Source organism: Scyliorhinus torazame, chromosome 1 (assembly GCF_047496885.1).
Source record: "Scyliorhinus torazame isolate Kashiwa2021f chromosome 1, sScyTor2.1, whole genome shotgun sequence".
Classification (NCBI taxonomy): Eukaryota; Metazoa; Chordata; class Chondrichthyes; order Carcharhiniformes; family Scyliorhinidae; genus Scyliorhinus; species Scyliorhinus torazame.
This window is the reverse complement of record NC_092707.1, coordinates 97087209-97104944: the sequence shown is the minus strand read 5'-3', so window position 1 is coordinate 97104944 and position 17736 is coordinate 97087209. Positions and strand designations below refer to the sequence as shown.

The 17736-nt window shown below is 42.4% G+C and overlaps 1 protein-coding gene across 3 annotated transcripts in view; it reads left to right on the top strand.

Annotated features, from left to right (window-relative positions):
• The window catches only part of gcn1 (GCN1 activator of EIF2AK4), a 199526-nt gene that overhangs the window by 35978 nt on the left and 145812 nt on the right, over positions 1-17736 (top strand). For all 3 annotated transcript variants that reach the window (XM_072498447.1, XM_072498433.1, XM_072498440.1), the window contains exons 8-14: positions 1202-1270; positions 5272-5380; positions 5757-5831; positions 7005-7133; positions 8087-8137; positions 12367-12465; positions 15348-15521. In XM_072498447.1, coding sequence (XP_072354548.1) covers positions 1202-1270; positions 5272-5380; positions 5757-5831; positions 7005-7133; positions 8087-8137; positions 12367-12465; positions 15348-15521 — 706 coding nt within the window. The remainder of the gene's footprint in view (positions 1-1201; positions 1271-5271; positions 5381-5756; positions 5832-7004; positions 7134-8086; positions 8138-12366; positions 12466-15347; positions 15522-17736) is intronic.

The window sequence follows — 17736 nt, the reverse complement described above, 5'->3', positions numbered from 1 at the left end:
TACAAGGCACAAGTCAGGAGTGTAATGGAATACTCTCCACTTGCCTGCATGAGTGCCAGTGGTGGTTCCCCCGATTTCCGTTTTTGGCAGAGTAACCTGTGGGCCTGGTCTACTTCTGGGGATTTGGTGAAACCCTTCTCCCTGACCAGTTTTCCAAGCATCTTTGAAATGACCTCCGTTGGGCTCCTACCTTCTGCGGCCTCTGGTAGTCCGACAATCCGGAAATTTTGACACTTGGACTTGTTCTCCTGATCGTCTCCTTTCCCCTTCAGTGTCTTTTGGGTTGCGGTCAACCTCGGCCTCGAGTGGAGCGACCTGCTTGTCCTGCTTGATGACTGTTTTTTCCATGTTCCTGATCGTCGCTCCTTGGTCCTCCAATTGTCGCTCCACCTTATCCATCATTCCCCTTGTGGGGTACAGCACGGTCTCAGTTGCCGGCTTCATCACCGACACGAGGTCCTCCTTTACCACCTCCCTATGCTTTTGGAGTTCATAATAATAAAATCTTAATTAGTGTCACAAGTAGGCTTACATTAACACTGCAATTAAGCTATTGTGAAAATCCCCTGGTCGCCACCGGCGCCTGTTCAGGTACACTAAGGGAGAATTCAGAATGTCCAATTCACCTAATAAGCATGTCTTTTGTGTCTTGTGGGTGGAAACCGGAGCACCCGGAGGAAACCAGCGCAGACTGTCTTTTGTGCGAGAAAGTACTTCCTCACATCATCTCTGACCTAGCTCTAATTTTGCATGTCCTCTATTCCAGAGGAAATGTATTTTTTCTCTATCATCAACCTTGTCATAGAATCATACAGCACAGAAAAGGCCCTTTGGCCTATCCCGCCTGTGCCAGTCAACTCCTTTAAAATTATCAGAAGCACCTCGATTAGGTTACCCCTTAATCTTCTATATTCCAGTGAGTACCAGTCTAGTCTATGCAATCTCCTCTCATAACTAAACACTTTTAGCCTCCGCATCATTTTGGTAAATCTCTGCTGTGCCTCTCCAAACAGTGTTTTTCTATAATCTGCATGGCTGCACAACAATCTGGAATTCTTGAACTTGGTGGAGGGACACTGTTGTAGTTGTGACAAAGGCTTATCTCGTGTTTCATTGAGATTATTTTGAAATGATGTAATTAGATGCATTAATCAGTTCTGGGGAAAGGCTGACTGATTCTTCCCTTGCGATTGTGTTGCAGAATCAGATGTTAGAGCTCTACATGAAGACTGTCCTGATGAGCAAGACCAAACCTCCAAAATATCTTCTGGTGAGCAATGATTTAGTGTCATTCAGAACATTGGTAAGAATTTTAAGTAAAGTGAGCACATGGTTTCTTTAGTCGGTTGTCTCCAGTTCAGCTGTCCATTTGACATCTCACTAGAGTTATTGGCTGAGTCTGGTACTCTGGGCATTTTTACGTTTCATCGATCACAGCTGTGAAACAAGACTTGAAACTTTCTACTTATTAGAAAGTCTTCACTGAATTAATCGTCGAATCGCTACAGTGTGTAAGGAGGCCATTCGGCCCATCTAGTTTGCACTGACCCTCTGAAAGAGCACCCTTCCGAGGGTCACTCCCCTGCTCTATCCCCAGAACCCTGGACACTAAGGGTCAATTTTAGAACATAAGAACTAGGAACAGGAGTAGACCATCTGGCCCCTCGAGCCTGCTCCGCCATTCAGTGAGATCATGGCTGATCTTTGTGGACTCAGCTCCACTCTCCGGCCCGTACACCATATCCCCGAATCCCTTTATTCTTTAGAAAGATATCTATCTTTTTCTTAAAAACGTTTAAAGAAGGAGCCTCAACTGCTTCACTGGGCAAGGAATTCCAGAGATTCACAACCCTTTGGGTGAAGAGGTTCCTCCTAAACTCGGTCCTAAATCTACTTCCCCTTATTTTGAGGCTATGTCCCCTAGTTCTGCTTTCCCCGACCAGTGGAAACAACCTGGCCACATCTATCCTATCTATTCCCTTCATAATTTTATATGTTTCAATAAGATCCCCCCGCATCCTTCTAAACTCCAATGAGTACAGTCCCAGTCTACTCAACCTCTCCTCGTAATCCAACCCCTTCAGCTCTGGGATCAACCTAGTGAATCTCCTCTGCACTCACTCCAGTGCCAATATGTCCTTTCTCAGGTAAGGAGACCAAAACTGAACACAATACTCCAGGTGTGGCCTCACCAACACCTTATACAATTGCAGCATAACCTCCCTAGTCTTGAACTCCATCCCTCTAGCAATGAAAGACAAAACTCGATTAGCCTTCTTAATCACCTAATGCACCTGCACACCAACTTTTTGCGACTCGTGCACCAGCACACCCAGGTCCCTCTGCGCAGCAGCATGTTTTAACATTTTACCGTTTAAATAATAATCCATTCTGCTGTTATTTCTCCCAAAATGGATAGCCTCACACTTGGCAACATTGAATTCCATCTGCCAGACCCTAGCCCATTCACCTAACTTATCCAAATCCTTCTGCAAACTTCCGGTATCCTCTGCCCTTTTTGCTTTACCACTCAGCTTAGTGTCGTCTGCAAACTTTGTGACACGTTGCACTTGGTCCCCAACTCCAAATCATCTATGTAAATTGTGAACAACTGCGGGCCCAACACTGATCCTTGAGGGACCCCACTAGTTACAGGTTGCCAACCAGAGAAACACCCATTTATCCCCACTCTCTGCTTTCTGTTAGTTAACCAATCCTCTACCCATGCTACCACTTTATCCTCAATGCCATGCATCTTTAGTTTATGCAGCAACCTTTTGTGTGGCACCTTGTCAAAAGCTTTCTGGAAATCCAGATATACCACATCCATTGGCTCCCCATTATCTACTGCACTGGTAACGTCCTCAAAAAATTCTACCAAATTAGTCAGACACGACCTACCCTTTATGAACCCATACTGCGTCTGCCCAATGGGACAATTTCCCTCCAGATGCCCCGCTATTTCCTCCTTAATGATAGATTCCAGCATTTTCCCTACAACCGAGGTTAAACTTACCGGCCTATAATTACCCACTTTCTGCCGACTTCCTTTTTTAAACCGTGGTGTCGCGTTTGCTACTTTCTAATCCTCTGGGACCGCCCCAGAGTCCAGTGAATTTTGATAAATTATCACTAGTACGTTTACAATTTCCCTAGCCATCTCTTTTAACACTCTGGGATGCATCCCATCAGGGCCAGGAGACTTGTCTGCCTTTAGCCCCATTAGCTTGCCCAATACTGCCTCCTTAGTGATTACAATCATCTCAAGGTCCTCACCTATCATATCTTTATTTCCATCAGTCACTGGCATGTTATTTGTGTCTTCCACTGTGAAGACTGACCCAAAAAACCTGTTCAGCTCCTCAGCCATTTCCCCATCTCCTATTATTAAATCTCCCTTCTCATCTTCCAAAGGACCAATATTTACCTTAGCCACTCTTTTTTGTCTTCTATATTTGTAGAAGCTTTTACTATCTGCTTTTATGTTCTGAGCAAGTTTACTTTCATAGTCTACCTTACTCTTCTTTATAGCTTTTTTAGTAGCTTTCTGTTGTCCCCTAAAGACTTCCCAGTCCTCTAGTTTCCTACTAATTTTTGCCACTTTGTATGTTTTTTCCTTCAATTTGATACTCTCCCTCACCTCCTTAGATATCCACGGTCGATTTTTCCCCTTTCTACCGTCTTTCTTTTTTGTCGGCATGAACCTTTTCTGAACACTGTGAAAGATCGCTCTGAAGGTTCTCCACTGTTCCTCAACTGCTTCACCGTGAAGTCTTTACTCCCAGTCTACCTTAGCTAGTTCTTCTCTCATCCCATTGTAATCGCCTTTGTTTAAGCACAAAACACTAGTGTTTGATTTTACCTTGTCATCCTCCAACTGTATTTTAAATTCCACCATATTGTGCTCGCACCTTCCAAGAGGATCCCGAACTATGAGATCATTAATCAATCCTGCCTCATTACACAGGACCAGATCTAGGACCGCTTGTTCCCTTGTAGGTTCCATGACATACTGTTCCAGGAAATTATCCCAGACACATTCTATAAACTCCTCCTCAAGGCTGCCTTTACCAACCTGGTTAAACCAATTGACATGCAGATTAAAATCTCCCATGATAACCGCTGTACCATTTCTACATGCATCCGTTATTTCTTTGCTTATTGCCTGCCCTACCATCCTGTTACTATTTGGTGGCCTATAGACTACTCCTATCAGTGACCTTTTCGTCTTACTATTCCTGATTTCCACCCAAATTGATTCAACCTTGTCCTCCATAGCACCAATATCATCCCTTACTATTGCCCGGATGCCATCCTTAAACAACAAAGCTACACCACCGCCCTTACCGTCCATTCTATCCTTTCGTATAGTCTGATACCCGTGGATATTTAACTCCCAGTCGTGACCACCTTTTAACCATGTTTCAGTAATGGCCACTAAATCATAGTCATTCACGATGATTTGCGTCATCAACTCATTCACCTTATTCCGTATACTACGAGCATTCAGGTAAAGTACACTTATGCTGTTTTTTATGTCTTTGTTATGAATCTTGACACCTTGATCAGTAACTTTTCGCAAATTATTTTTCCTCTTACCCTTTCTCCTAATTTTCCTTGTCTTTGAACCCATATCTCTACATAATAACCTGTCATGTAACCTGCTGCCTTGATCTCCATTAACCATTATACTGTCCATAGCTTTACCCTTCCCTTCCCCCCAACTTGCTAGTTTACAGTCCTTGTGACCAACCTATTTATCCTATTCGCTAGAACACTGGTCCTGGAATGGTTCAGGTGAAGACCGTCCCAACGGTACAGGTCCCTCCTGCCCCAGTACTGATGCCAATGCCCCATGAAATGGAATCCCTCTTTCCCGCACCACTCCTTTAGCCACGTGTTAACTTCCCTAATTTTCTCAACCCTATGCCAATTGGCACGTGGCTCGGGTAGTAATCCAGAGATTATAGCATGGCCAATCCACCGAAACTGCACATCTTTGAACTGTGGGAGGAAGTCAAAGCACCCGGAAGAAACCCATGCAAACACAGGGGGAACGTGCAAACTCCCCACAGACAGCCACACAAAGCAGGAATTGAACCCGGGTCCTTGGTGCTGTGAGGCAGCAGTGCTAACCACCATGACGCCCCAAGTGAATAGGATCGATTCCAAGCAATTCGGTGTGGTATAATTTTATTTGTGGCCATGAAGAAAGTGTACATTTAGTACAGAAACAACCAGCCATTAAGTCTATACTGCTTGTTTTTGCAGGAACGCTGTGAGTCATTGCTTCGACATGTGTCCCATCAAGAATTCAAGGAATTCCTGCTCCCTACAATGCATAAATCTATCCTGCGCAGTCCTGAGAATGTAATTGAAAGTAAGTGACATGCACGTTGACCTGCACTGTTAATGCAAAGCTATTTATTTTGTCCTTCTAATGTTCTCTTGTCTGGCATTTGGTTATTGAGCATAGTCGGCCAACTCTCAGAAATTGAATTGGACCAGCCATATAAATACTATGGCTACAAGAGCAGGTCAGAGGCTGGGAACTCTGGTGAGTAACTTGCCTGGCTCCCAAAACCTGTTCACCATTGACAAGGCAGGCACAAGTCCAGAGTGTGTACGTAGACTTTCCGATTGGCTGGATGAGAACCGTGACAACATTCAGAACAAACCAGTTGTATAGAATTCCTGCTGGCTGAAGTAATGTATTGAGTTTATCTTTGTTTACTTACTGACTCTGTTCTTTACAGCCATCTGCTATCTACTATCTTCAGTGACTCTTGACCTTAGCCAATATGCCATGGACATCGCCAAAGGGCTTGCAAGTAAGTGTGAAGTGGGGAGCCATGTCACTAGTTATGGTAATTAGTATTAGTAATTAGTTAGGCATGGTAGCGCAGTTGTTAGCACTGTTGCTTCACAGCTACAGGGTCCCTGGTTCGATTCCCGGCTTGGGTCACGGTTTGTGCGGAGTCTGCACGTTCTCCTCATGTCTGCGTGGGTTTCCTCCGGGTGCTCTGGTTTCCTCCCACAGTCCAAAGATGTGCAGGTTATGCGGATTGGCCGTGCTAAATTGTCCTTAGTGTCCAAAACGGTTAGGTAGGGTTACTGGGTTACGGTGGAGGTGTGGGCTTGGGTAGGGTGCTCTTTCCAAGGGCCGGTGCAGACTCAATGGGCTGAATGGCACTGTAAATTTTATGATTCTGTGTCATGATTTGTCCTCTATCCTTGCTAATAAATGGACAGCTTTCATAAATTTATTCAACCCCATCAGCCTATTAATGGGGATCCGATTGTATTTGTTTCCTGTATTTCTGTATCATGGTCCAACTAAACCTCGAATCAAGAAAAAGGAGTCATAGAATCATAGAAGTTTACAGCATGGAAACAGGCCCTTCGGCCCAACCAGTCCATGCCGCCCAGTTTTTTACCATTAAGCTAGTCCCAGTTGCCCGCACTTGGCCCATAACCCTCTATACCCATCTTACCCATGTAACCATCTAAATGCTTTTTGAAAGACACAATTGTACCCGCTTCTACTACTACCTCTGGCAGCCCATTCCAGACACTCACTACCCTCTGAGTGAAGAAATTGCCCCTCTGGGCCCTTCTGAATCTCTCCCCTCTCACCTTAAACCTATGCCCTCTAGTTTTAGACTCCCCTACCTTTGGGAAAAGATGTTGACTATCTACCTTATCTATGCCCCTCATTATTTTATAGACCTCTATAAGATCACCCCTAAGCCTCCTACGCTCCAGGGAAAAAAGTCCCAGTCTATCCAGCCTCTCCTTATAACTCAAACCATCAAGTCCCGGCAACATCCTAGTAAATCTTTTCTGCACTCTTTCTAGTTTAATAATATCCTTATTATTTAATATCCTATAACTTATTAGGCAAATTGCTTGTTTTTGGCAAAATGATGGCGCTAGGTTGTTGCAGGAAGTCAGTGTGCTGATTTGAATGCCCCAAGTTTGTCATTTTCTTTTCTATACCTCAGGCCAGCTGAAGTCTAACAATGCCCAACTGATGGACGAGGCTGTGACAGCTCTACGCAACTTAACTCACCAATGCAGTGACCCGGCTGCTGTTGAATCTCTTGTCCGACACCTCTTTGCCATTCTCGGGGGTAAGTCATTAAAGAACAGAAACCCCCCTGCATGTGTGTGTGGTATGTGTATATATATATATGGGTGCATATCCTGTCAGTCTAGCTAATGTACATAACATTTCATTTTGTGTCATGTTTGTCCTCTTTTATTTTAGTGCAGTTATTGTAGTACTAATACTGGTTATCTAACAATGTACTGGTTAGTTGCTGTTGTGGTACTGCTATACTTGCACCATCATTGACGGGAGAGGACTGTGTTACAAGGCCCTCCCATCCCCATTGTGCCAAAGGGCTCTATTCCAGCAGCAGGTTGCTCCAATACCTTTCCCCCGCCTTTCTGCTTCCTGGCTTGTTTTTTCTCTCTTTGTTTTGCACTTATTTTATTTTTGTTGCCATCAATGTTGTTTTTCTGAAGATTTACCATTTGCTGGGTTTTTTTTTCCATATGGCCCCACCCACAATCTTTTGAACCCAATTCTGTTTATTTCATTCTCCATTTCTTTTCATAAATACCCTGATCCATGTTCCCTTTTTTTTTACCATCGAATGCATTTCCACTTTTTGATTCCGGCCATTTTCCAAATCCAGCCACCAGCTTTTTCTTCGCCAGATTCTCAGTCATGCTCTTGCTTTTTTAAATGCCTTTAAACAGTTTCTCCTGGTTTATTTTAAATTCTATTGCATTATTTAAAGAAGAGCAGGGGAGTTCTCATTGTCTCTTGGCAAAATGGTCACAAACAGTTTACATAGTGTTTGATCGTGTTGTTGGTTGTGGCATCTTTTGATTAATTGGCTGCTGCGTTTTCCTACATTAAAACTGTGATTGCAATTCAAAAGTACTTAATTTGCTGCGAAGTACCTTGAGACCTGGGGTTGTGCAATGCACTATATAAATGCAAGTTTGTGAATTCGATTTCTGGTGTTGAGTGATCGCTGCTAATTTCTCACTGTCATTTGTTTCTTTACTGTAGGTTCTGAGGGAAAACTGACTGCTGTTTCTCAGAAGATAAGTGTGCTATCAGGTTGGTGATATCAATATTTCAAATTAGACCGAAAGGACCAGCGACCTGCTCATACAATCTTTACTTATTGTGGAATAAAATGGAGTTGTATTATGGAGGTGTTGTTTCCTGAATTAGAGGGTTTGTGCTTGTCTCTCTGAGCTTAATGGAGATACGCTCCTCGCTATCTATAGCTTCAATTGTCAAACCAAACACATCAAGGTGCTTGGAACCGTTGGTCCTGCAGATGTCCCACACCATACTGATTGGTTGATCTGTTCAGTGAGCCTGACGTGCTGATGGAAGCTGCAGGGTAGACATGTCAATGGAAGTTTGATTCTCTTCACAAGGCACCAGATAAGACTCCAAACCAGTGTCCGAATGGGAAGAGGTCACTCCTCACTGGATAAGTAGTTGGATGCTCACCAACACGCTGATGCTTTAGCCTGTTGATTTGGGTTTATTATTTGGATTTGTTTATTGTCACGTGTATGAAGGTACAGTGAAAAATATTGTTCTGCAGTCATTCCATACATGAAAAAAAACATAGGACAAATATCAAAACACAATATAAATGCATAGGCACAGGCATCGGGTGAGGCATATGGAGTCACGTGTACCAAAGTACAGTGAACAGTACTGTTCTGTGTACAGTCCAGACAGATCATTCCATACATGAAAAACAGGGCGTACAATAGTTACATAATGTAAATACATGGACACACATCAGGTGAAGCATACGGAGTGTAGTGCTACTCAGTAGAGAAGTAGCAAACTGCGACAAGTACCTGCACACATTTGGCGGCGCGGGGCTTTCATAAGCTTCAGATCTACTAATCTATTACTCGCGTGAGTTGGGTACATAGAATATATCCCTGCAGGGGTATGTATGCACTCTGTATTGAGTTGATGGTTCTTTAAATGTCATGATGGGTCTCTGTCTCAAATACTCAACTGATGAAAAGAAAATCTACAAGAAAATTAAGTAATGCATTCTGCTCATTCATTTATATTGTTAGGATTCAGCTCTAAGTCAAAAGGGATAATCATGAGAGAGTACACTTTTTTTTGTTTAAAGAAACTTTACTATAGGTTAGTGAGTTAGGCATTTTATTTTGCCTGATCTCCTTCCCCTGACATTTTAATTAATCTTTTAGCCTCTGATCTCTGTTCCAGCACTAATTGTTATTGTCTTTTTGCTCCAGTCACACAAGGAAAATATCTGTGTGCGCTTGGTTCAAATACCACTTTAAGTTGGAACAACCAATCAGGTTTTACTTACTTTTCTCTGTGCAGAGAGAGACCTTGGAGCGAAACTTTCAGAAATGAACGGAAAGGCACTGTTGTCAGACTAGAATCCAATGGCAAACTGCAACTACAGAGAGATGTGGCTCCTCCCCATAATTACATCATCTGTACCCAAAGCATAAGGCATTCTTTTGTCTCCTCTCTCAAGATGTCACATGATTTGATTAATCAGGACCAGATATGATATCTCGTACATAATCTACACCCCAGGGACCACCAAACAAAAAATATATTTCATTAGCCAGCTATCGATACACCAGTAAATACTTCTCAAATCTTATTAGCAGAACACTCCCCCGCAAAATCAAGGAGTATCCTCACTGTTACGACACCCTAATCGCAGCTTAGCAGACATATTTTCTCTATCTTACCCAGATTTTTTAATAATATTACTGCAACAAAAATAAAATATAACAAGTTCTTGTATTTATCACAGCTGTCTGTTTTGCTTTAAAAGGTGCAAGGCCATTCACTTCATCTATTTCTTAAATTGCTGCATAATTGAATGAAACATTTTTTTTTTTCTCGTTTTCTGCATTTTGTGCTCAACCTTTGGAAAAGTCACAGTCAACAGCAGAAGTTTTATACTGCCTAGATAATAGTTAAATCTTGGTACAGCAGTAGTTCTGAACAAGGTCAAACCTGATCCAGGCTGGACTTCCATGGGCAGGATTTCCTTTGTGTTACATTTAGAAAAAGATATGTTGAATAGTTCAGCATTTTGCACCTAGTTTACAGCAAATATTTTATTAGGATGCTGGACCATATCCCAATTTATGTTAGGATCCTGGAAGAGCCCCCAATTTTTGTTCGGATATCAGATCAGGCCCCAATAATTTGCAATTTGTAAAATTGAGAGGAAAGGGGCGGCACTGTGACGCAGTGGTTAGGACTGTTGCTTCATGCTGCCGAGAACCCGGGTTCGATCCTACCACCGGATCACTGTCCATATGGGGTTTGCATATTCCCCCCTTGTTTCCGTGGGTCTCAACCCCACAACACAAAACGATGTGCAGGTAGGTGGATTGGCCACGCTAAATTGCTCCTTAATTGGGAAAAAATAATTGGATACTCTAAATTTATTTTTACAAACTAAGGAAAGGATACTTGGCCAAGAGTGATTTCACTGACAAATAGGGATATTTATTTTTTCTTCCTCCTTTCTATTTTTTATAAATTTTGAGCACCTAAATTTTTTTTTTTTACAATTAAGGGGCAATTTAGCATGGTCAATCCACCTAACCTGCACATCTTTAGGTTGTGAGGTGAAACCCACACAGACACATGGAGAATGTGCAAACTCCACACGGACAGTGACCCAGGGCCTGGGTTCGAACCCGAATCCTCAGTGCAATAGTCCCAGTGCCCCCCTCAAATAGGGATGTTTTGGGTTACATCAAACTTTATTTTTAACACAGTATTTCCCACATCAACATCACAGAAATAGCTTTAAAATTCACAGTTAAACCATTCTTAAAAATAAACGGAAAACTTTAACTTATGCCCTACACCTTTACTATAACTATACCAACCAAGCAACCCCGCTACAGTTCAAATGCCACTTACAAATAATGTAAACAAAACAAATTTACTTGCAGCCCTCTGCGTAGACTCTTTGGAGAGGCACCCTTTCAGGAGCAGATCCAGTACACATCTGTCTTGTCAGACCCGTCTCAACCTAACAGCATTTGGAAAAACTGTAAACTACAGACAGATCTGGCTCCTCCCATTAATTACATCATCTGTCTCCCATTCAGGTGCCCCATGGCCTGCGTAGCTGGGACCATAAGACATAGGAGCAGAAGTAGGGCCATTCGGCCCATCAAGTCCACTCCACCATTCAATCATGGCTGATTTCAACTCCATTTACCCGCAACTCTCCATAGCCCTTAATTATAAGAAAAGGACCGAATATGATTCCTCAAATTATCTATACAACAGGGAATCTCCTGCAATCCAAACAATGTTCCATTAGTCATCACTCTGTAAACAAGTAAATGGTTAAAATTAATAATAACCTCACACTTTACATCACCTAAATTACAGCTCAAGTCGACACACTGCCTGTTTGCATTTTAAATCAGGGTTTTTAATAACATTACTGGCAGAAATATGAAATATATCATAATTTCTTTATTCATCACAATTTATTCCAAATTCTTTCACAAATTAGTCAAGTCCAACTTAACTCTGCAAGCTGTGCTTTCCGTAGATACCAAGCAGGCTCTGGTATGAGCGCTGTGGTACGTTCCTTGAAAACTCAGTCTGCTGACTGTTAATTATGAAATCCTGGCAAAGCTGTCAGTAACCTGAGTTGTCAGTTTAGTTTCAAGACATTCTTTTAAAAGCTTGTGAAAGTTCTGCATAAAATGTGTTGCATAATTGTCACGCATATCAGCACTCATTGGTTGCTTGCGGAAGATTTAATTAATGTTTCTGGACACTGCTTGATCCAGAGAGCTCAAACAATGTATGTTCCTCTCTCAGCTTTGATTTCTTCACCCTTTCTGCAAGGACAGGGTGACCCAGCATGTCTACATCCGTGGTGGTATATTTCCATGTATTTGAGTTAGAATTGGTGTTTTTATTGTTTAATAGATTTCACTTAATTTTAAATGGACTGCACCATATAAATACAGGGATACTGATGGCACTGGGGAGTTGATGGAGTGGTGATCAATGATCAGAATAAACCTGGATTTGATTAAGTCAAGATTTGCTTTCTAGTTTTATTAGCAGAGTTACCTTTGGAACTTAAAAGGGGGCTCTTGAATCTCCAACAATTTTCAGAAGGAACACCCCTCCCCTGTATTAGAGGACTTGACATGTGGGGTGGTGAATGCAAACACAATGTTATGTGTAAAAGTGTGTGTTAGGTATTGTATTCTATGAAATGCTAGGATATTTAATTGTGTTCATTAACAAGTTATTCCCATGTATAGGAATTGGAAGCTGCAGTCACCATACCGTCAGTGGTCTGTCAAGTCAAACCCTCAGTGGTACAGTAACCGAACTATTCATCCCCTTCCTGCAACAAGAAGGTGAGTGACTCCAGTTCGCTATTCTGCTGTCAATTTGCCAAAAGACCTTTTCCTGATGAGATTAAGTGCATTTTTTAAAGCGCAAGAATAATTGAGGGTGAGAGCACAAGTTAGCTCATCTTTCTCGTATCCTAACATAGATACATAGATACATAGAAGACAGGAGCAGGAGGAGGCCTTTTAGCCCTTCAAGCCTGCTCTGCCATTTATCACGATCATAGGTGATCATCCAACTCAATAGCCTAATCCTGCTTTCTCCTATAACCTTTGATCCCATTCGCCCCAAGTTCTATCCAGCCGCCTCTTGAATATATTCAACGTTTTAGCATCAACTACTTCCTGTGGTCATGAATTCCATAGGCTCACCACTTGTTGGGTGAAGAAATGTCTCCTCATCTCTGTCCAAAATGGTTTACCTTGAATCCGCAGACTATGGCCCCTGGTTCTGGACACACCACCATCGGGAACATCTTCCCTGCGCCTACCCTGTCTAATCCTGTCAGAATTTTATAAGTCTCGATGAGATCCCCCCTCATTCTTCTGAACTCCAGAGAGAACAATCCTAACCTAGTCAATCTCTCCTTGTATGACAGTCCCGCCAACCCTGGAATCAGTCTGGTAAACTTTGCTACACTCCCTCGACAGCAAGAAAATCGTTCCTCAGCAAAGGTGACCAAACCTGCACACTGTTCTAAGTGTGGCCTCACCAAGGCCCTGTATAATTGCAATAATAACACCCCTGCTCCTGTACTTGAAACCTCTTGCCTGAAGGCCAACATACCATTAGCCTTCTTTACTGCCTGCATGCTTGCCTTCAACGACTGGTGCACAAGGACACCCAGGTCCCGCTGCACACTCCTCTCTCCCAATTTACAACCGTTCAGGTAGCAATCTGCCTTCCTGTTTTTGCTTCCAAGGTGAATAACCTCACACTTATCCAAATTGTACTGCATCTGCCATTGATTTGCCCACTCGCCCAACATGTCCAGATCAGCAGGATCTCTGCATCTTTGTCACAGTTCACCCTCCCACCCAACTTGGTATCATCTGCAAAATTTGAGACGTTACATTTTGTTCCCTCATCCAAATCATTAATATATATTCTAAATAGCTGAGGTCCCAGCATCGATCCCTATGGCACGCCACTAATTACTGCCTGCCAATTTTAAAAGGACCCATTAATTCCTACTCTTTGTTCCTCTCTGCCAACCAGTTTTCTATCCACCTCAATACACTTCCCCCAATCCTATGCGCTTTAATCTTGCACGGTAATCTCTTACGTGGGACTTTGTCAAACACCTTCTGAAAATCCAAATATACCACATCGACTGGTTCCCCCTTGTCAACTGTACTGGTTACATCTTCAAAAAATTCCAACAGATTTGTCAAGCATGATTTCCCCTTCATAAATCCATGCTGACTCTGACTGATCTTACCACTCCTTTCTCAATGTTCCGCTATAAAGTCCTTGATAATGGATTCAAGAATTTTCTCCACTACCGATGTTAGGCTTTCTGGTCTACAATTCCTTGTTTCTCTCTACCTCTCTTTTTGAATATTGGAGTGACGTGAGCGCTACCCTCCAATCTGCATGGACTGTCCCAGAGTCTATAGAACCCCGGAAGATGATCACCAATGCATCCACTATTTCCAGAGCCACCTCCTTAAGCACTCTGATGCAGATTATCAGGCCCTGGGGATTTATCTGCCTGCAATCCCATCAATTTTCCCAGCACCATTTCTCTTCTAATATTGATCTCCCTCAGTTCTTCCCTCTCACTAAACCTTTCATTCTCCAACATTTCTGGTATCTGACTTGTGTCCCCTTTTGTAAAGACAGAACCAAAGTATGTATTCAATTGCTGAGCCATTTCTTTGTCCCTTATGCATTCCCCTGTTTCTGTCTGTAGGAGGCCTACATTTGTCTCTACCAATCTCTTTCTCTTCACATATCTATAGAAACTCTTAGTGTCAGTCTTTATGTAACCTGCAAGCTTACTGTATTTTCCCCTTTTTCATCAATCCCTTGGTCCTTCTTTGCTGAATTCTAAACTGCACCTAACACTCAAACCTATTATTTTTCTTGGCCAATCTGTATGCTTCTTCCTTGGATCAGATGCTATTTCTAATTTTTTAAGCCCTGGATTGGCCCTCTTACCCATTTTGCTTTTGTGCCAGACAGGAATGAACAGTTGCTGCAGTTCCCCCTTGCGTTCCTTGAATGTTTGCCATTGCCTATCCACTATCATCCCTTTCAGTAACTCTCCCCAATCTTATCAAGGCCAACTCACGGCTCATATCTTCATAGTTTCCTTGACTAACACTTGCAGCTTGGTGTTCAACAACATTTTGGACCCCACCCATTGTTTGCCTCCATTAAAAATGTCAAAGCTGTTGGATCAGTTTATTAAGAGACATGGAGTCAAAGTGGACAAATGGAACTGAGATATCAATCAGCCATGATTGAATTGCATGGGGGAACATGCTCAAGACACTGAGTGGTCACCTTGTTCCTGTTTTTTACATTCTCTTTACAATAATCATATATTCTCTGTCCCTTTAAGTTTGACTTCATGATAAATCACTTACCCACTGCACCACAAGACCTCCTTAATTAATTTAGAATTTAAAAAAGGATTGAAAATGCAGCTGTAACTCTTGAGTGACTGACATGTCAACATAAGTATGATTTCAAACTGAAAGAAAGCCTTTGGGCTGATGTCAGGAATCTCCTGTTTTTTTTAAATGGCTCTGCGTAGGGTAGTGAAGTCAAAGGTTTTTGAGTAATTTAGGGAATGGTTGGGTAGATTTTGCAACCATTGTAGGTTTCCTACAAGCCTTTGAGAGTCTAATCTAAATATGATTCCGTGCTCTTTCTGCAGTTCATGAAGGCACATTGCTTCATGCCATCTCTGTTCTTGCACTGTGGTGTAGCAAATTCACCACTGAGGTTCCCAAGAGACTAGTCGAATGGCTCAAGAAGGCATTCACCTTGAAAACTTCAACATCTGCCATCAGGCATGCTTACCTGCAGTGTATGCTCGTCTCATTCCGTGGTGAGTTCAGTTTAAAAAGAAATTGTCATTTTGTTTGTAATACTTGATGTCTCCCGATAATAGATCTGCACTAATGGGTTCACCAATCCAGCCTGAAATGATTCGGAGCACAATGATTGCAGTGTCTCTATTGTCTATTGCGTTGCCCCTAGCTGTAGAACTTCTCTATTTTCACATCGACCATTAAGGATGTCATGTGAGAGTACCTTTAATAAATGGGTGTTTAAGAAATGTACCTTTTAAGAAATGGGTGTTTAAGAAATGTACCTTTAAGAAATGAGTGTTTATCAGTGATGTCAGAGTGTGGGTGGAGCTGGGATGTCTGTCAGCTTTTTACTTTCGTTTTAGGCTGTTTGCTGCAGGGTGTGTTTTAGTTTTGTTTTCAGTGTTGGAGCTGAAGCCAGACAGAGCAGGTGTACTGTTGATCTCTCTTCCATGAAAAGACTATCTCTTGATCATTTGGTGAATTCAGAATTATAAATGTTCTCAGTAGTGAATGTAAACCTAATGTGCTTCTGTTAAAAGGTGTTTCTTCTGTCTTTTGGATGTTGTTTGGGAAGCTATTAAGGATTACTTAGTGTTGTTTTCTTTGGGGGCTGTATTTGAATTGATGGTTGATAAGATGTTCACTGTATCTTTTAAAAAGATTAACTTGAGTTCATAGAATAAACATTGTTTTGCTTTAAAAAATACTTTTCCATTTCTGCTGTGCCACACCTGTAGAGTGGGCCATGTGTTCCCCATACCACAATCTATTAAAAGTTGTGGGTCAGGTGAACTCCATGATACACTTTGGGGTTCTCTAAACCCTGGCCCATAACAAGGAGGATCCTCTAAACTTTCTCCCATTTTCCTGAACCAAAACCTGGCAGCACTGGACAAAGATCTGAGTTTAGAAACACTAGGCTGAGATACTCCAAGAAGCTGGGTGGGGATGTGGGGGTGAAGAATCAAGCTCTGGCTTGATCTTCTGGACAAGAATTATAGCTTCCTAAACTCCACCTGACTGTATTAATTCAGGTACCACTCGTGCACGTAACTGCAATGATAATTCTCAAAACTTATCCCATGTGGGATAATATACAGGTATTAGCATGTTACCCATGCAGGTGAAAGGCCCTTGCACACCTGGATAAGTGCTTCAGGATTTTCAGTAATCTTTCAGGCAAAACTCAAAGTTCTTTTAAAATTTAAGACCTAAGTTTGAAGTACAGCCACTGTACTCTCCACTGAGCAGTCACTAATGACTAGCTATCAATCTCCTACTATAGAACTTCTTTTTAAAAATCATTCTCTGGTTAAGGCTAGCACTTATTTTCCATCCCTAGTAGCAGTAATACATTTTTTCTTTGCAGTTTGATTGCATTTGTGTAGCAACTTTCCTGACCGCCAGACGCTCCGAAGGGCCATACAGCCAATGAAGCACTTTAGAAGTGCAGTCAATGCTGTAGTGTAGCAAACATGGCAGACAGTTTGTGTACATCCAACACCTACAAACAGCAATGTGGTGAATGACTGGATTTCTTTGTGATGTTGATTAGGAATATATATTGGTCAGGATCCGTGGGATAACTTGCTTCTTCAAAATGGTGCCATGGGACCTTTCACAGCCACAGGTGGAACCACAGTTTAATGTCTAATGCAAAATGTGGCGCCACCAACAAGCAGTAGGGCACTCCCTCAGTCGATACTGCACTTGATTTTTGTGCTCGAATCCCAGAGTGGGACTTGAATTCACAACCTTGTGACTCAAGTGAGAATGCTGTCAACTGAACTGCAGCAATAACTCTCACCCCTTGAGAGTAAAATAACGAGTCAACCACATTGGTGTTTTTAAAAATTCATTTGCGAAATGTGAGCATCGTTGATTAGGCCAGCACTTATTGCCCATCACTAGTTGCCCTTCAGAAGGTGGTGGTGGGTTGCCTTGACCAGCTGCAATCCTTGAGGGGCTGTTAAGGAGGGAGTTCCAGGATTTTGCCCCAGCGAAAGTGAAGAAACATTGGTGTATTTCCAAGTCCTGGTGGTGAGTGCCTTGAAGGGGACTCTCCAGGTGGTGGACTTCCCAGGTATCTACTGCTCTTGTTTTTCTAGATGGTAGTGATCATTGGTTTGGAAGGTGCTGTCTAAGGAACCTCAGTGAGTTACTACAGTGCATCTTGTAGATGGTTCACACAGCTGCCTCTGTTTGTCGGTGACGGAGGGTTTGCATGTG